General features: G+C 43.4%; 1 protein-coding gene across 1 annotated transcript in view; it reads right to left on the bottom strand.

Annotated features, from left to right (window-relative positions):
* The window catches only part of SNX31 (sorting nexin 31), an 81,612-nt gene extending 65,282 nt beyond the window's left edge, over positions 1-16,330 (bottom strand). The window contains exons 1-3 of the mRNA XM_019973477.2: positions 16,173-16,330; positions 16,006-16,080; positions 5,068-5,182 (exon numbers count right to left, since the gene is read on the bottom strand). Of these exons, the coding sequence (XP_019829036.2) occupies positions 5,068-5,182; positions 16,006-16,080; positions 16,173-16,238 (256 nt within the window). The 5' untranslated portion in view covers positions 16,239-16,330. The remainder of the gene's footprint in view (positions 1-5,067; positions 5,183-16,005; positions 16,081-16,172) is intronic.
* Between the last annotated feature and the right edge of the window lie 4,384 nt (positions 16,331-20,714).

Raw genomic sequence — 20,714 nt, 5'->3', positions numbered from 1 at the left:
CACAGCCGGTGAGGTGCAAACCAGGGGCTTGGCTCTGGCTCTGAGCAGAGCCTGTGCCCTCAGTCACATGCCACACTGCACTGTCTCCTTCCTCTACCTTCCAAGGGGATGCATGGGGCATCCTGATTATGGATAAAGGCCAGGTAGAGAAGTGACCCCTGAAGCACAGTATGCATTTGTGAAAAGGCCAGCTGTTAAAGGAGTATTTCATGAAGATCTGAGAAAGCAAACCAAGAGAGAATGAAATTTCAAAAGATATTACATTTTGAACTTGAAAAAATTTATTTAATATGTCTAAAAAGGGGTACATTCTCCATTACAAAATATGAATGGAAAATAGATGACTTCTAGAATTTCTATTTGCTATGTTTAAAAAAAAATATGTGCAACTCTGAAAAATAATGAGGTAAATTTATAATTGCTTCAGATGACCATTATATCTACTACTGTGGGCAAGAATCCTTTAGAAGAAATGGAGTAGCCCTCATAGTCAACTAAAGAGTCTGAAAGGCAATACTTGGAGGCAATCTCAAAAACAACCAGAATGATCTCTGTTTGTTTCCAAGGCAAACCATTCAACTCTAAGTAATTCAAGTCTATGCCCCAATCACTAATGTCAAAGAAGCTGAAGTTGAATGGTTCTATGAAGACCTACACAACCCTTTAGAGCTAACACCAAACAAGATGTCCTTTTTTATCATAGGGGACTGGAATACAAAAGTAGGAAGTCAAGAGATACCTGGAATAATAGGTAAGTTTGGCCTTGGAGTACAAAATGAAGCAGGGAAAAGGCTAACAGAGTTTTGCCAAGAGAACGTGCTGGTCATAGCAAATACCTTCTTCCAACAACACAAGAGATGACTCTAACACATGGACATCACCAGATAGTCAACACTGAAATCAGATTGATTATATTATTTGTAGCCAAAGATGGAGAAACTCTATACAGTCAGCAAAAACAAGACCGGGAGCTGACTGTGGCTCAGATCATGAACTCCTTATTGCCAAATTCAGACTTAAATAGAAGAAAGTAGGGAAAACCACTAAACCATTCAGCGATGACCTAAATCAAATCCCTTATGATTATACAGTGGAAGTAAGAAATAGATTCAAGGGACTAGATCTGATAGAGTGCCTGATGAACTATGGACAGAGGTTCATAACAGGTACAGGAGGCTGTGATTAAAACTACCTCCAAGAAAAAGAAATGCAAAAAGGCAAAATGGTTATCTGAGGAGGCCTTACAAATAGGCCTTCTCAGGTTGTCTGAGTAAAGGAGAGACGTGAAAGGCAAAAGAGAAAAGGAAAGATATACCCATTTGAATGCAGAGTTCCAAAGAATAGCAAGGAGAGATAAGAAAGTCTTCCTCAGTGATCAGTGCAAAGAAATAGAGGAAAACAATAAAAGGGGAAAGACTAGAGATCTCTTTAAGAAAATTAGAGATACCAAGGGAACATTTCATGCAAAGATGGGCTCGATAAAGGACAGAAATGGTATGGACCTAACAGAAGCAGAAGATATTAAGAAGAGGTGGCAAGAATACACAGAAGAACTGTACAAAAAAGATCTTCATCACCCAGATAACCACAATGGTGTGATCACTCACCTAGAGCCAGACATCCTGGAATACGAAGTCAAGTGGGCCTTAGGAAGCATCACTAAGAACAAAGCTAGTGGAGGTGATGGAATTCCAGTTGAGCTTTTTCAAATCCTAAAATATGATGCTGTCAAAGTGTTGCACTCAATATGCCAGCACATCTGGAAAACTCAGCAGTGGCCACAGGACTGGAAAAGGTCAGTTTTCATTCCAATCCCAAAGAAAGGCAATGCCAAAGAATGCTCAAACTACTGCATAATTGCACTCATCTCAATTGCACTCATAGCAAAGTAATGCTCAAAATTCTCCAAGCGAGGTTTCAACAGCATGTGAACCATAAACTTCCAGATGTACAGCTGGATTTAGAAAAGGCAGAGGAACCAAAGATCAAATTGCCAACATCTACTGTATCATCAAAAAAGCAAGAGAGTTCCAGAAAAACATCTGCTTCATTGACTACGCTAAAGCCTTTGACTTTAGCATATCATAACAAACTGTAGAAAATTCTGAAAGAGATGGGAATACCAGACCACCTTACCTGCCTTCTGAGAAACTTGTATACAGGTCAAGAAGCAACAGTAAGAACTGGACATGGAGCAACAGACTGGTTCCAAATTGGGAAAGGAGTACATCAAGGCTGTATATTGTCACCCTGCCTGTTTAACTTGTTTAACTTGTATGCAGAGTACATCATGTGAAATGCCAGGCTGAATGAAGCACAAACTAAAATCAAGATTCCTGGGAGAAATATCAATAACCTCAGATATTCAGATGATATCACCCTTATGGAAGAAAACGAAGAGGAACTAAAGAGCCTCTTGATGAAGGTGAAAGAGGAGAGTGAAAAAACTGGCTTAAAACTCAACATTCAAAAAACTAAGATGAAGGCATACAGTCCCATCACTTCAAGGCAAATAGATGGGGAAACAATGAAAACAGTGACAGATTTTATTTTCTTGGGCTCCAAAATCACTGCAGATTGTGACTGCAGCCATGAAATCAAAAGATGCTTGCTCCTTGGAAGAAAAGCTATGAGAAACCTAAGCAGCATATTAGAAATCAGAGACATTACTTTGCCAATAAAGATCCATCTAGTCAAAGACACGGTTTTTCCAGTAGTCATGTATGGATGTGAGAGCTGGACCATAAAGAAGGCTGAGTGAGTGAGTAAAGTCACTCAGTCGTGTCTGACTTTTTGCGACCCTGTGGACTGTAGCCCACCAGGCTCCTCTGTCCATGGGATTCTCCAGGCAAGAATACTGGAGTGGGTTGCCATTTTCTTCTCCAGGGGATCTTCCCGACCCAGGGATCAAACCCAGGTCTCCCACATTGCAAGCAGATGCTTTAACCTCTGAGCCACCAGGGAAGCCCTGGTATAAGAAGGCTGGGTGTTGAACAATTGATGCTTTTGAACTGCAGTGTTGGAGAAGACTCTTGAGAGTCCCTTGGACTACAAGGAGATCAAACCAGTCAATCTTAAAGGAAATCAGTCCTGTTTATTCATTGGAAGGACTGATGCTGAAGATGAAGCTCCAATACTTTGGCCACCTGATATGAAGAGCCGACTCATTAAAAAAGACCCTGATGCTGGGAAAGATTGAGGGCAGGAGGAGAAGGAGACAACAGAAGACAAGATGGTTGGATGGCATCACCAACTCAATTGACATGAGTTTGAGCAAGCTCTGGGAGATGGTGATGGACAGGGAAGCCTGGCATGCTTCAGTCAATGGGGTCGCAAAGAGTCAGACACTACTGAGCAACTGAACAACAATAAGAAAGATCTGTAAGACTGATATTTTAAGAGGAGCAAAATCAACATACAGAAGAAAAAGGTTTTTTTCTTTTGTAATGAAGGACATTAGTGGGGTATTTGGCGATGTTTGAATAAAGTCTCTATACTAGATAGCATTACTATATCAGTGTTAATTGCCCGATTTTTATAACTACACTTTAGTTACTGAAGAGAATGTCCTTGATCTCAGGAAATACACATAGATATACTTAACGATAAAGTGGTTTATATATGCAAAACAAGTGTCTCAAAAATTATATACAATATATATTATGCATACATTCATAACACCAACACAAACATGGGAAAGTGAGAGAGAGTAATAAAGTAATGAAGAAAGTAATAAAGTAAAGTGTTAACATCTGGGAAATCTGGGTAGAATATACAGAAATTTTTGCATTAATTTTGCAACTTCTCTGTAAGTCAGAAATTCTTTCAGACTAAAAAGTTTTAAAAATTCAGATTCAGGACATCCCTGGTGGCGCAGCCAATAGAAATCTGCCTGCCAATACAGGGGACATGGGTTCGGGCCCTGGCCGGGGAGGATTCCACATGCAGTGGAACCACTGGGCCCTTGGGCCACAACTACTGAGCCAAGAGCAGCAGCCCCTGAACCCACGTGTTCTAGAACCCATGCTCTGCAACAAGAGACCCGCTCGTGGTGAGACGCCCATGCACCGCAACAAACAGCAGCCCCCACTAAAGAAAGCCCATGTGCAGCAATGAAGACCCAGAGCAGCCAAAACAAGCTAATTAATTAATTTAAAACAAAACTCATATACAGAAAAATGCATAGAGTAAGCTTCGATTTGTCTTTAACCAACAAAGATGTACTCACACACTAGAATACACAGGATGGTTTCTGAGAAATACACAAGCCTCTTATATTAATAATAGTATTTTATTTTAAAGGCATGAGAATCTGAGGTGGAAGGGAACATGTCTTTCATTTTAAACTCTTTGGCCAGGTTTTATTTTTAAAACATTTTATGTCTATACCATTTCCCCTTTTTAAACTTTTAACTGTTTGAATGCCAATGATTCTATTTCTCCCCACCGTCCTCTCTTATGAGAGTTCATCTTGCTGTGCATATAGGACTTTTTAGAAGCCCACCAATGCTCCAAGACTCTGTATCACTAGCTTCATGGGTCCAGAGCAGACCTCCAAGCATTCCTGGTGCCTCAGCTTTGCTCCTAGGGAAGCCAGAGAGGAAACTGCCATCTCCAGCACTGGCAGTAAACATTTCTGATATCTCCTGAAAGCTTTCACATAAAAACAGATCATTTTATCCTTTTGTTCAGTCTTAATCCAAATGACATTTCTTTGACTTCTACAATCAAAACCAACACAGAGCACGTGGGGAAGGGGTAACTCTAAACAAAGCATTTTTATACCAAATACAAAGACCGCATATTGTATGATTCCATTTATGTGAAATATCCAGAGCAGGGAAATTTATAAAGGCATAAATTAGTGCATAAAGACAAGGGCTGGTAAGGGAGAGCAATAGGAAGTGGCTGATAATAGGTATAAAATTTCTTTTGGGGTGGTAAAAAGGCTCTCAGATTAGATGACGGTGGTGGTTACACAATTCTGTAAATATACTAAGAGTCATTGAGGACAGATATAAACCTTCACATTTCCACAGATCTGTTTTAAAAAATCCAAATACATACCATTTTGTAAATATTGTTCTAACTGGTCCCTTCTCTCATCAGCCATAGATGCGGTCATTGCAAGATAGTACTTTGGTGGAAAGGGTGGCAGGCAATTTCCAAACACCCGCTTCAGCTGAAAGATCCAGAAAACACAGGGTTAAGGCGAAGCCCCTACCGTTCAAGGCTGGTGAGACACCTAACCTCCGCCCGGGGCAACTCTCTCTCCAGCGCTTTATCTAAAATTAACACTTCCTGATGGTCACAAAGAGTCGGACACGACTGAGTGACTGAACTGCACTGATGGTCAAAAGGAGGAAGAGGTGATACCTTGATTTTCTTAAAGAGGATTTTATTATAGTATAGGTTTCTAGAACACTGTTAGACGTATCTCAGACTGACAACTCCAGTCTGAGTTTGGTAGATTTGGGGTATATTTTAATCTTTCATTTGTTTTTACACAACTGCCCATCAGTCACATCATACAATATTCCTTTAATTCATTCCCCAATAGTATTCGTGACATCAATGATGAGAGTTAGGAATTTAATTCCCCCTCCCCACACCCACCCATTTTGAACAGAACAGCAGATGCTCAGAGTTGTGCAGTCTAATTTGGTAGCCTCTGATAACACAGCTAGTCCAAACTGAGATGGGAGGTAAGTGTAAAATACACTCTAGTTTTAAGGGAAGACTTCGTACAAAGGGAAGACAATGTAAAACATTTTGCTATGTGTATGCTAAGTAGCTTCAGTCGTGTCTGACTCTTTGGACTGTAGACTGCCAGGCTCCTGTCTGTGAGATTCTCCAAGCAAGAATATAGGTGTGAGTTGCCATACCCTCCTCAATAACTTCTTATGTTTATTATCTACTGAAATCATAATATTTTAGATGTATCAGATTAAATAAAATATATCATTAAAATTAATTCCACCTGCTTTTAAAATCTTTTTTAACATGTTAAAATTTTAACACAAAATTTTGCAGTGTTACATATGTGGCTCACATTCTACTGCTAGTGGACAATGTTGGTTTCTAAAAGTCCTGCAAGGCTGACATATGATCCCAATAGAAACCCTGCCAGACCCCTCCCTCTTCCCCACCCATATATGACCCAAGACCATGACCAGGTTGGAAACTATCTTTATGCAAGCTCATAGTGGATGCATCAAAAATAATTTTAAAATTAGGTAATCAAAAATGACCTTCATTCCAGACTCACATTTACAGTGAAAGCTTGAAAATAAGACATCGTATTATTCTTTTTAAAGTAGAAGAAAGGAAACCAGTAAGATTTTAACATGGTACCTCTGGAACAGGAAATTTCACTGGCTTAAAGAAAATGAGAGCAGATCTAAGAGAAATGAGACTGCAAATAAGAACGAACTAAAATTCCATTACCTTTGTCAAAAATAGTGTGTGTTTGGCTATTTACCTTGCACCAGCCCTAACTTCAAAATAGATCCCAAATCTGGCCACTTCTTCCTCCCCCACTGCCATCACTCTTGTCCACACCCCTGTCATCTCTTGTTCCAGGTTATTGCAGTAACTTTCTAACAGATCTGTCTGCCTCCGCCCTTGCTCCCCTTCCGTCTATTCCTAATACAGAATCTAAAGTTACTTAAAAGTGTAAGTCAGATCATTCCTCTGCCCTGCACAAAATCCTTCATAGCAGCCTATCTCACTCAAGTACGAGCCAAAATCCCAATTCTGGGCCACCCGCTAAGACGTCCATTAGCCACCCATGACTACTTAAATTTAAACTTAAAATTTTAAATTCAACTCCTCCATCTCACTAACCACATTTCAAATACTCAGTAGCCACTGGAAACATGGCAAGTTCCTAGCAAACTGGACAAAGAAGATACAGAGCATTTCCACCAGCACATAAATTTCTATTGGATAGTGTTGATTTAACACTTAGAAAGGTTATTACCTGCCTACCTGAAGGGAAGATACAGCTCCCTTATATTTCATTTGGTCTGCTAGGTTGTTCGTTCGATTTCTAGGGAATCTAAATTTGATGCCAACATTTATTTTTGCAATTTAAAAATATTCAAGTTATATTCTGGAGAGAATATAAAATGGCACAGCCACTTTGGAAGAACTTTTGGCAATTTCTTACAAGGTAAACATAGTTTTACTACATAATTCAGCAACTACACTCCTAGTTATTCACCCAACAGATTTGAAAACTGTGGCCACAAAAAAAACAGCATACAAACATTTAGAGGTGCTTTACTCATAATCACCAAAACCTGAAAGCAACCGAGATCTCCTTCAATAGGTGAATGGATAAACAAACTCTGGTCTATCCCTACCATGGAATATTCCCCAGCGATAAAAAGAAATGAGTTGTCAAGCCACAAAAAGACATGGAGGAAACTGAGATACACATTGATAAATAAAAAGTCAATCTGAAAAAACACACTGTATGACTTCAATGATATGATATTCTTGGGGGAAAAGCAAAATGATAGAGAGAGTGAAAACATCCATGGTCACCAGGAGCTTGGAAAAGGGCGGTATTGAACTGGTGAAGCCCATGGAACCTTTCAGGGTGAAACTGGTCTGTATGATACTATGGTACAGAATACTAGGCATTTGCCAAACCTACTGAACTTTACAACACAACTTTAATGTGTGCAAATATTTAAAGAATCATTTGGGAAGTGGGGGGAAACCCAGAAAGGAATGCAGAATGTGAGTAAACAATTTAACTATATTATACATACATGAATCAACTGGAGTGAAGGGAATGAGGGAAAAGGTGCTGACCCAAGTCACTCTGCAAATGAGTGGTGTCTGTAAAATTAAAGGCAAGAGCAGCTGTACAGAAGCGCTGAGCTCCAGCTGATAAAATTGTCTCCTACGTGGATACAGGTTAACCATTCTGGTACCTCTATATGTGCCCACAGAATGGAACAATCAAGTCAATGGGTGGCAGGTGGCGTGAGTGGTTTCTCACTGTTGTAATGAGAGTTTTCAGATAAGGGAACAGGCTAGAGTGAGCCATGTGGTGATGGGTTACCGTTGAAGACATCGGTATGAACTCAGGTTTAACTTAATTTAGACACTGATGGCTACACGCAGAGGTATTTATTTATAGACATGCACATACGCACATATGTTTTCTTGCTCTTTAAGCTGAGAGGGCCTAAAAGCAACGACACTGCGACAGTGGAGAACACGTCTAGTGCCAGATATTGGTTTCTAATGTTATTCTCCAATAAAAGCAACTAGGACTCCATGAAGAAATGGTTGATTCTAGGACTGAGGCCGGAAATACACAAGATGAGTCTGGGACTGGGACTTCCCTAAGGTCCAGTGGTTAAGACTCTATGCCTCCAATGCAGACGGTATGGGTTTGATCCCTGGTCGGGGAAAAAAATCCCACCTGCTACACAGTGGGGCCAAAAAAAAAAAGAAAAGATGAGTCTGGGGAATCTTATAGTGCCAGAAAATAAGAAAGTGTGCAAAGCAAACAAAAGTCAAATAAGGGTATGTCAAAGAAACAGGAACAAACAGAAAGAGCTCCCACAGGCCAAGCTGGAACAATTTGAACAATAAAATAAAGTCTAATTGAAGTACAGCCTGAAGTATAAAGTAAATATCTAGGAGTCCACTCCAGGAGTATTAAATCCAGGAGTCTATAATAATTTTTAGCCCAGCTATAAATTATTGACTAAATAAATAAATCAGAGAGAATAGACAAATCCTGGTGCAGAAGAATCCCAAATAATGTATGTAGATACTTCATGCCACAAGGAGATGGAACATAAATCCTCAGTCTTTAAGTGTGGTCTGTGCATGGTGACCTCGCTCCTAGGAGCACAGTGTGGAAAGGCAGGGAAAGAAGTAACTTTATGTGGAGAAACCTGACCAGCACTCCCTCAGCCAGGTGACCAAGGGCAATATCAAAAATGTTAGATCGATAGCAACTGCCCCAGACAAGATGTGATTAGAAGCACTTGTCCCCCAGGGTCTTTCTCTCAAAACCATAAACCCAGTCTGGTCATCTGAAAAACATCAGACCGAGTCCAACAGAGGGACATTCCACAAACTGCCTGCCTGATACTCCTCAAAACTGTCAAAATCATGAACAAGAGGAAAGCCTGAGAAGCGGTCACAGTCAAGAGGAGCCTAAAGTGACATGACAGCTTAATGTGGGGCCTGGATGTGGCCTTGGAACAGAAGGACATTCAGTAAAGACCAAAGTTAGAATAGATGATAGACTATAGTTTGTAATTCTGCATCAATACAGGTTCATTGTGTTAGGTCACTTTTAGTCGTCTCCAACTCTGTGGGACCCCATGGACTGTAGCCCACCCAGGCTTCTCTGTCCATGGGATTTTCCAGGCAAGATGACTGGAGTGGGTTGCCACTGCCTTCTCCACATAAACATCACAGATGCTCCCAAATGGGTGGGAATCGCAGTATCCTTGAACCAGCAGGGCTATCTGGGTTATCCAGGGGAGATATGGGAGGAGCCCTACAGCCAAGAGCTGGACGAAAAGTCAACAAGGATTAAGGTCCTAATACCCACCCCAGAGCCAAAGCTCTCCCAGCAGGTTTTACAACCAGAGCTGACTTCTCAAGGAATCTTTCCCCTCCTTTCTCAAGCACTGGTCTAAGGGGGAAGATAAACACAACAAACTGAGCAGTAAAGTCCACCAAAGGTCAATCACAACCGCACGAGTTCTTCAACTCTACCAAAATACAGTCTCAAATAGTACATAGTTTACCTATTAAAAGCACTTGCATACTGAGAATTATCTGTTATTAGAGTTGGCCCCCGGAGACGGCAATGGCAACCCACTCCAGTACTCTTGCCTGGAAAATCCCATGGGCAGAGGAGCCTGGTGGGCTGCAGTCCATGGGGTCGCTAAGAGTCAGACACGATTGAAGCGACTTAGCAGCAGCAGAGTTAGCCCCAACATTCAAAAACTGTTTCAAGAGATCAGAAGGAAAATGCACCTCTTGTGTTCCTTCAGTAAGAGGTGTTTTTGTTTGCTTGCTTTGAAAAATCATGTTCAGGTAACATTATTTTTTTAAATTCCAGCACAGTCTCCTACTCCAATTTCTCCATTGCACAGTTCTGCGTCTTAACATGAACAGAACTCTACTGGCCAAATGAAGCTTGATGTCCAGGTGGGAGGATGTGGTCAGATTGCCTTCGTTATCAAGGTGGGAGGATGACAGGGTGCATGGTCATGATGATCATCTACTTCACAGGACTGTATTGAGGAAGAAATGGGAAAATACACAAGACTGATGTTCTTTGGTACAAAATCCCACAGTCCAGGTTGATTTGAGCTGTGACCTTTTATCTGGAGATGCCATATGCACTTGCATCCCCCTATTTCTATCCCTTGGTGGTGACCTGGGACGAGTGGAATTACAGTCATAACACTGTCCTCTTGATAGCCTCTGTTTCTGATGTTGACTCAGTCATCCCACCTTCCAAGGCCCCTTGTATTAAAAATCTCAGATTGTCCAGATAATGGGTCACAAGCTCAAATCAACCTGGACTGTGGGATTTTGTACCAAAGAACATCAGTCTTGTGTGTTTTCCCATTTCTTCCTCAGTACAGTCCTGTGAAGTAGGCAATCATCATGGCCATGAACCCTGTCACCCTCCCACCTTGATAATGAGGGCAATCTGACCACATCCTCCCACCTGGACAACAAGGTTAGTTGACAATGAGTAACTCAGGCAGTTGAAGTGACTTAAACCAAGATCAATGAGCAGCAGAACTTGGACACAGTCTTTTCACCACTTTTTCTTTCTCCTTGCCCTCTTTCCCTCCCATCCTCCTCCTCCATCAAATCTCTATTGGGCCTCTCCTAAAACAGGATTCTGTGCTGGATACGCTACGCCTACAGCCTTCATTCATTCCTTCATTTAAGCATGTGGGCTTCTCAACTAAATAAAGAGGGAAACAAAATCTTCACACAAAGAAGGGGAAAGCAACAAGGTCTAAACACAGAGTGGCAGAGGAATCAGAGAAAGGCGTCTTGTGCAATTAAGGGGGACTTCCAGAGGAGGTGGAGCTCGAGGTGACCCTTGAGAAAGGCTGGTCTCTAACCCATGGCCCAGCAGGCAGAGGCCTTCTCAGGAGGGGGAAGTGAGCCAGGGAGTGGCAACCGGCCAGCTCATGAGAACAGACGGTCTAAGTCAGGGAGAAGAAATAGCAGGTAGGAGACAGACTGAGTCAGCACCTGGCAGGGAAGAAGACTGAACCAGTGCGGAGCCCTCCTCTCGCACGGAGGATCCTTTGCAAGGCTCGTCAGCATTGCTACGACTGATGCCAGCAGGGCATTTCCAAAGAGGCAAGCATCCTTGCCACAGAGTCCAGCCTCATTTACACAGGATGGCCAAAATGAGCCAGTTAAAGGTTTCTTTCACAGATTTAACTCCCCTTGAGGGAGGTGGTACAGGCAAGGGCATAGATCAAACCGATTTTATTCATTTAGAGGCACAGAAAGCAGTCAGGTCAGGGAGTTCCCGTGGCAGAGAGACGGATAACACTCAGCAGTGGAAGGGAAGCTGCCAGAACTTGAGAGCCTCCGTGGGAACCGGGCTGCCGGCCATGACTTCAGAGATCACGGGTCACAGCTGACCTCTGGGAAACACAACCATCATTCCTCAGGTCAGTCGTATACACATTAGCCTCCCATAGAAGGGGCAGGGGCCACATCACCTCAGTCAGGTTCTCCTTCTCAATTGCAGAGGGCTTCCCTGGTGGCTCAGATGATAAGGAATCTGCCTGCAATGCAGGAGACCTGGGTTTGATCCCTGGGTTGGGAAGATCCCCTGGAGAAGGGAATGGTTACCCACTCCAGTATTCTTGCTGGAGAATTCCACAGATAGAGGAGCTTGGAGGGCTACCATCCACGGTGTCACAAAGAGTCTGACATAACTGAGAGACTTCCACTCCATCAATATACAAAATAGAAATCAAATTCATAAATCCAAAAAACACATGTGCTAAAAGTCAGAGTCTTCACTTAATTTAACATAGTGCTTGCCATTTAATAGGTACTTAGTAAATATTCTTAAGTAAATGAGTAATCAGTTAAGCCTATTAAGATGAAATTTCTGTTCTATTGTGATGCAGAACTTCCAAATCAATTGGAAATAAACTTCTACTCACCAAACAGACACAGGACACACACATTCATAAACACAGATGGGGACTTACTTTATATTGTCTCATTTTTTATTGTGCTCAGTATTAATATTAAATCAGATTAAGAATTCTTAGCCATTTCACATCTTCCATGGAGTAGGAAGAATAAAAACTGCTGAGAAGAGGCTGGGGGAAGTCAGCCAACCTTTTGGTCTCTGACTTAGGGTTGCCAGATAAAATAGAGGATGCCCAGTTAAGAGTATCTCAAATATTGCAGGAAATATTCTAGTACTTTGCCAACAAATGTCTGTCTAGTCGAGGCTATGGTTTTTCCAGTGGTCATGTATGGATGTGAGAGTTGAACCATAAAGAAAGCTGAGCGCCAAAGAATTGATGCTTTTGAACTGTGGTGTTGGAGAAGACTCTTGAGAGTCCCTTGGACTGCAAGGAGATACAACCAGATCCTTTAGATCCAACTGATCTAAAGGAGATCAGTCCTGGGTGTTCATTGGAAGGACTGATGCTGAAGCTGAAACTCCAATACTTTGGCCACCTGATGTGAGGAACTGACTCATTGGAAAAGACCCTGATGCTGGGAAAGATTGAGGGCAGGAGGAGAAGGGGACGACAGAGGATGAGATAGTTGGATGGCATCACCGACTCGATGGACAAGGGTTTGGGTTGACTCCGGGAGCTGGTGATGGGAGGCCTGGCATGCTTAGGTTCATGGGGTCGCAAAGAGTCGGACATGACTGAGCGACAGAACTGACTAATACTAGACAAGTATTTGTTATTTATCTGAAATTCACATTTAACTGAGGATCCTATATTTTTATTTGCTAAATCTAGCAAACTTACTTGGACTTTTCATCTATAAAATGGGAGTAATGATAATGATTGCAATGCCAACCTTATAGGGGCTTCTTGGGCAGGTGGAATAAAATCTTATGCCAGGAACTCTAAGGACAGAAAGCAGATCTTGTTGTCTGGGACTTGAGGTAGAGGGAAGGGATCAAGGGCAAAGGGGACAAGGAAACATTATGAGTGTGGGAATTGTTCTCTGTCTTGATTATGGTGGCAGTAGATTAAATATATTTGGAAGGAATGATGCTGAAGCTGAAGCTCCAGTATTTTGGCCACCTCATGCAAAGAGTTGACTCATTGGAAAAGACTCTGACGCTGGGAGGGATTGGGGGAAGGAGGAGAAGGAGACGACAGAGGATGAGATGGCTGGATGGCATCACTAACTCGATGGACGTGAGTCTGAGTGAACTCCGGGAGATGGTGATGGACAGGGAGGTCTGGCGTGCTGTGATTCATGGGGTCGCAAAGAGTCAGACATGACTGAACGACTGATCTGATCTGATCTGATCTGATAGTTCATCACACTAGACACTTACAATTGGGGAATTTTATTATACTATGCTTAAATAAAGTAAAAAAAAAAATGTTAGCTTAGGATGCAGTTGTTTTTCTGATAATCTGTTTTTCTGATGTTTTGCCAACTTTGATAATGAACCACAAAATGGTTAGAGCAGGTTCCAAAGATCAAATCTAGGCTCCAACACTTGGAGTGGTATGACCCTGGGCAAGGTGTACCTCAGTTTTCTCATCTGTTAAATGGGGCTAATTATAATCCTAGCTCATAAGACTGTTATAAAAACTAAACACAATATTACATATAAAGCTCTTGGCACCAACCTTAGCACAGAGTAACCGTTAGTTATTGTTCTAAATTAATAATACCAATAGCCACCTCCTAAGATCTAAGCAGTTTATTTAAAAGGAACTGTTCCTACAGAAAAGGGAAACAATGATACATGTAAGATGGTTGGAAAATGGCTAAAGAAATCCTCACTTTAGAATTTTGAAAAACAAATACAAAATATTCATCAGTATCCATTGTATACTCTACAAAAGGCATATCTTTGTGGAGATCAGAAGAACTGGCTTTATGTTTCTGCTTCAGGGCCTGCTAGGATTTGATAAGTCTGAATTTTTCTGAAAACAAGCATTTTTCTGAGTCAGTTAAGGAGGGCTTGACAAGCCTCTGCGTCAGCAAATATTTACCAAGCACATAAACTATGCGTCAGGTTCTCTGAGAACCTGGATTCGAAGCTTCACAAGAGCCTTGTGAAGTTGACACCCACAACCACCTACCTGATCATTTCTGAGGAAAAAATGGAAGTTCAGAGAAGAGGTGAGGTGTCCAGCCAGGAAGTGGTCAGTCCATCTCTCCCTTCTCCTCTCTGCCGACTCCTGCTTTTTACCTGTGATGGCCACCTCCCCATCATGACCTCACACGCAGGGAGGCAGATGAGGGTGGGAGTTCATCCTCATGTTCATCCTACAACTGCCTAAACCAACCATACTGTCTCTTCCTTTGAGTTCCCCATCTGTAGTCCTCTCAACTCCCCAGGCAGGTTTCAGTCACAAGTAGCTTGTCATCCTTCAAAAGTCTGAATCCATGCCCTTTTTATTCAGCCCCTGACAGTCATTCCTGAGGACCTAATGGGTCACAGACACTGTGTTAAGTGCTAGCAATTCAAAAATGACCACAAAAAGTCACAACCACATTACACCTGTTTTCCCTGAATCCAGAGAAACTTAGTCATACCTTGAAAATGGACTTTTCCAACACACTGGAATGTATGAGGGAGAAGGCTCACTTCAGTGAAGATTTTATAATAGTATAATAATGGAACTGAGCTGTCCATCAACAGAAAACGGTCTTAAAGAAATATGATCTATTTACTCACTAGAAACCAGAGATTATCTGAAAGGACTCTCCCCAAAATGTTAATATCTATTGCCGAGGCAAGCTTTTTTCTTTTTCCTTTTTTCTTTCTAACTTTAGGTATGTGTTCTTTATAATTGGGATACAAAATCTTAAAAAAACCAACAAAAACTGCATGAAGGTGGGGGAAAGGTGAAGTTCATTTCCAAACTTCCATGTACTCCTCTAACCCACTTTGATGATTTGCAACACTTCCTTGTTAGGAAAACAAAACCCATTAGACCTGGTTAATAAATCAATCTGCATGCTGGAAGAAAGTGTCATCAGGACACCAGAGTGAGAAACTAGAGTGGAAAATGGCCTTCTAATTTAATAATTCCTCTGTTTCCTGGCTTTCCAGTCTGCCCATATTTGAAGCCTATGAATACCTTCCTTTGAAAACAAAAATAGAGACACACCTTTTCAAAGGGGGGAAAATTAAACTCTAGGAGAAAGAAAGTGTTAGTCACTCAGTTGTGTCCAACTCTTTGCAACCCCATAGATTGTAGCCCGCTAGGCTCCTCTGTCCATGGAAATCTCCAGGCAAGAATACTGGTGGTATGGGTTGCCATTCCCTTCTCCATGGGATGTTCTCAACCCAGGGATTGAACCTGGGTCTCCTGCATCACAGGCAGATTCTTTGCCATCTGAGCCACCAGGGAAGCCCAATACTCACATACCAGAGACTGGAGACTACACCTTGATCTAGACTTGGTTTGCTCTTTTTGCACAAGGACATTGTCTTGGGAAAACAACTGGGATTGAAATGGAGCCCAGGTTGGGCTGGTGGGGGTCACCGGGCTGGGGTGGGTTGGATAATTAATTACCTATGGCACCCCACCTCACCTCACAGCCCTAGGTGATTAGACCAGGTAACATGTATTCATTGAGCTATATGCCAAGCAATTCACGATTAACCAGTTACCACGACTCGGATTAGGAGCCCAAAGCCCTCAGGAAGTGCAGTGTCTTGTCAGGGTCAAGCACCCAGAGCCCACGGGCCACACTGGAGTCGGGTGGCTGGGCTGGGACCCGCCTGGGTCCTCTCACCTGTTCGTTCCAACGATGCAGCTGGCTGTAACGCACCTTACAGAACAGAAACCCGTCCAGGTACACGGAATACAGCTGCAAACAGAGACATCAGAGTCCGAATTAGCCGAGTGAGGTGAACCCCCGCCTTGTCCCTGCCCAGTCTCACCCCGAGCCCCCTGACGCACTACGTAGCGGCCCCCCAGCGCGTCGGGCCGCTGCTGGGACACCGGGATGCAGAAATGCATCTTCATGGCTCTGGCGGCGGCCCGGGGCGGCGCTGGGAACCCGGCCCGCGGCTGCGGCTGCGGCGCGGTCCTCGGCTCTGAGTCCCGCGGCGGTGGGTGCAGCGGCGGGTCCCGCGGTCCGCTCGCCTCGGGTGTCCTCAGGTGCGGCCCGCCTCCTGGTCCCCGCCCCGCTCCGACTGGACCACTCGGGTCCCCGGAACGGAAGGAGGCGAAGTGAGGCCACCGTCCACGCCCCACAGCCAGTCTGCGCCCCAGGCGGGGCTTCAGGTGCTCCGCGGGGCCAGGGACGGAATTCAAGATAGACGCTAGAAAGTGCCAGTGCCCGCCGTGGGCCAGAGGCTTCACCCTGGGGTCTGTGGACTCCCGGGGGCTCTTTAGGGGAAAATGTGCATGGATGGGTGGGGCGATGGAATTCTTCTGAGAAGGTCCTGGGTTTCATCAGACTTTCAGAGGGTTCCTTGGACCCACGAAAGTTACAAATAGTTGCTCCGGCAGCATGGATGTCGTGTGCACCTGTCAACTGTGTAACTCACTAACTACTCCCCACCCCACCCGGCATCTCAGGCTCCTTGCTGGGCGTTAGGCGGTGGGGGGTGCACAGCCCAAGAGAACCCCGTCTTCTCCACGTGTGGGCTCCCGGGCCGCATTCTGATCTCTGTGGCCAGCAGAATGTCCAGGATCCCTTCCATTGGGTCCGTCATGACAAAGACAGACCACACTCAGACCCACCTTCAGACTCCAAATGTTGACATTTTTTTTTTTTTTTTGCAAGTCAGTGTCCTGATAGGATTGAAAAACATTGTGTCCCATTGCAAGCCATCATTGCATGCAGTACACTGTGAATTAAGACTGTCAACATACGCCTGCTGCTGCTGCTGCTGCTAAGTCGCTTCAGTTGTGTCCGACTCTGTGTGACCCCATAGAGGGCAGCCCACCAGGCTCCCCTGTCCCTGGGATTCTCCAGGCAAGAACACTGGGTTGCCATTTCCTTCTCCAATGCATGAAAGTGAAAAGTGAAAGTGAAGACGCTCAGTCGTGTCGGACTCTTCGAGACCCCATGGACTGCAGCCTACCAGGCTCCTCCATCCATGGGATTTTCCAAGCAAGAGTACTGGAGTGAGGTGCCATTGCCTTCTCCTACATCTAGTAATTACCCTGGGCTTCTCAGGTGACTCAGTGGTAAAGAATCAGCCTACCAATGCAGGAGACTCAAGAGAAGTGGGTTTGATCCCTGGGTGGGGAAGGTCCCCTGGAGGAGGAAATGGCCACCCATTCCAGTACTCTTTCGAGAGTACAAAAATCCCATGGGCAGAGGAGCCTGGTGGGCTACAATCCATGGAGTCACAAAAGAGTAGGACATGAGTTAGTGACTAAACAACAAGTAATTACCCTATGACTAGAACATTTGTATTACATTCAGTATTTTGTATTAACATTTGTTAAAGGCAATACTTGAGATATGCCATAGTATTTGCAATACCACTTTAGGATTTTCTAAAATACTAAATATTTTTCCTTAAAAAGAAAAAAAGAAAACCAAAAACTTTTTTTCCTTTAATACACCAGAAACCTCATCAAATGGAAGTGGTTTCAGCAACTCTTGATCCCCAAGAAGCCCTGATTTCAAACAGGTGCCAGCACCCAGTTAGCCGGGTTCCCCTAAACTCCTTGGTCTCTGGACTAACCATCTTAAGTTCTTTCAGCAGTCTCTCATTTTAGTTGGAAAGTAATCCTCCTAATTCTCTTATTTTAGTTAAACCAAAATAGCATTCCTGCTGCCTAGTCATCAGGGTGGAGGGTGGAGGGAGGTAGAAGTCCCACGCGTGTCTGTCATAGGTGGGCCCTGGGCTCTCTCCTCACTTCCTGTCCTTTGTGTGGTGTATTAAGTCACTTTTAGTCATGTCCGACTTTTGGGGACCCCAGGGACTGTAGCCTGCCCAGGCTTCTCTGTTCATGGGATTTTCCAGGCAAGAATACTGGAGTGGGTTGCCATTTCCTCCTCCAGGGGACCTTCCCGACCCAGGGATTGTACCAGCATCTCTTAGTTCTCCTGCATTGGCAGTCAGGTTCTTTACCACTAGCACCACCTGGGAAGCCCAAGGTGGACACTGGGCTTTATCCTGTCCTTTATCCTCCCATAAAGTCTTCCAGGTAAACATGAAGAGTAACATCCTACCCACGACAGGCCAGAGAATGAGGTAGCTTTTACAAGTCACAGATCACTTTTTCATAGGTCCAAATAGTTTATTCTAGAACTTCAGCAGAACCATGGAAAGCCCTTTAAGATGCTTATCACTGGGAGAGAACTGAGGGCCTGACGTGAGAAGCCGAGACAGGGAAGGAGCACAGCACGGCCGAACCCTGTTGGTTCCCATCGGCTTGCTGGATGCTGGGCTGTGATGTACATCATGCTGTTCAATAGCCCCAGTAACTTGGAGCTAGGAACCTGTTCTGCTTTTTCAGAAAAGGGAATTGAGATTTAGAACCCTGGAGTTAGGGAGGCTGTAGAAGGCAGTGTGGCTAACAGTGTGGCAGTAGGAATTTATATCCCAGCTCAGCAGCCTCTCACTCAGAGGTCTTCGCATGTGAGTGGATTGTTTTTAAAAAAATATTTATTTATTCATTTTTGGCTGTGTCGGGTCTTAGTTGTCATATGTGGGATCTTGCCTTGTGGCATGTGGGCTTCTCTCTAGTTGTGACACGGGGGCTCATCAGTTGCCCCACATGTGGGATCTTATTTCCCAACCAGGAATCAAACACATGTCCCCAGGAATCAAACCCAGCGAGGGCTCAAATCCAGTGTTGGAAGGCAGGTTGTTAATCACTGGACTTCCAGAGAAGTCCCTGGATTCTTAAAGTGTGTACTTTCCGTCTCTGAAATCATGTTAATTACGCTACCCACTTCAAGAGGACTTTCCTTCCAGGACAGCTGGGGCTCAGGGTTTTTCCTTTGCCTATGGGCCCTGTCTAATGTGGAGGGGCACTCTACAGCAAGGTCAGAGGTGTCCCTGAGCGTCCCCTTGACTAGAGGCTAAGCGTACGCTCTGGGATCTGGTCCAGTCTTCAGGCAGCAATGTGGAGCGCTCTGGTCAGGTTCCTCCTCCTGGGGATTTACTTCTACCTGTGAGGGGCCTGGGTCCTGACTCAACCCCCAGCAAAGTCCAAACAAGCCACTTCCTCCCTTTAACTTATGTCACACCTGAATCTGAGAACAGGACTGGCCTCTCTGTACGTCCCTGCCCTCCTTCATCCCTGATCTCTGCCCCTTGCAGGTCTTTCTTTTAATTGAAGGATAATTGTTTTATGATATTGTGTTGGTTTCTACCATACATCAAATGAATCAGCCATAGGTACACATACGTCCCCTCCCTCTTGAACCTACTTCCCACCTCATCCCACCCCTCTAAGTTGACAATCAGGTCTTAATCACTTATTGTCAATGAACTTTTTTTTGCTGGAGTATTTTATTCCCGGCTTTATTGAGATATAATTGACATCTAACATTGTGTAAGTTTAAGGTGTACAATGTGATGACTTGATACACGTATATATTGTAAAATATTACCATGATTAAGTTAATATATCTATCATATCTATCACTTAACATAGTTTTTTTTTTTTTTAGTGAGAACATTCACGATTTACTGTTAGCAATGTTAAAGTACATAGTATAGTATTATTAACTATAGCCACCATACTGTACATTAGATCACCAGAAATTTTTCATCTTATAAACTGGAAATTTGTACCTTTGACCGCCATCACCCATTCCTCCACCCCCAACCCATGGCGACCATCAGTCTATTTGCTCTGCAGCATGCGGAATCTTCCTGGACCAGGGATCGAACCCATGTCACCTACGCTGGCAGACAGACTTCTAATCACTGGACTAACAGGAAAGTCCCTTTTGCCCATTTTTAGATCATAGTGCTTTTTTTTTTTTTTTTTGCTAATGAGTTGTGTAAATCCTTTATATATTTGGGGTATTAAGCCCTTATCAGATATAAGACTTGCAAATATTTTCTCCCATCTGGTGGGCTGCCTTTTCATTGTATTGATGCTTTGCTTTGCTCTGCAGAAGCTTTTAGTGTGATGCACCCCCTCATTTATTTCTGCTTTTGGTGTCACATCCCAAAATTCATCGCCAATACTGGTGTCAAGGAGCTTACCACGGATGTTTTCTTCTAGAACGTTTAAGGTTTTGGGTCTTACATTCAAGTCTTTAATCCATATTTAATTGGGAGGGATATTGTGTTAGACAGTGATCAAGCTATCCCAGCACTATTTATTGAAAAGACCAGATGGCTACTTTTCAAGGGTTCCTTGTGAAATCTATGCCATTTCGTTACCCCCATGACCTTTATAGTTTTTAACTCAATGCAGTTTTTTAAGTAAAGAAATTTTATGCTGCTCATTCTGAATCAATTCTATATTGTTTCTAAGGGGTATTTTAATTTACTCTGTGCCTGGCATTTCATGCAA

This window comes from Bos indicus, chromosome 14 (genome assembly GCF_029378745.1).
Source record: "Bos indicus isolate NIAB-ARS_2022 breed Sahiwal x Tharparkar chromosome 14, NIAB-ARS_B.indTharparkar_mat_pri_1.0, whole genome shotgun sequence".
In the NCBI taxonomy this organism is placed as follows: domain Eukaryota; kingdom Metazoa; phylum Chordata; class Mammalia; order Artiodactyla; family Bovidae; genus Bos; species Bos indicus.
This window is presented reverse-complemented; position numbering and strand designations above follow the sequence as displayed.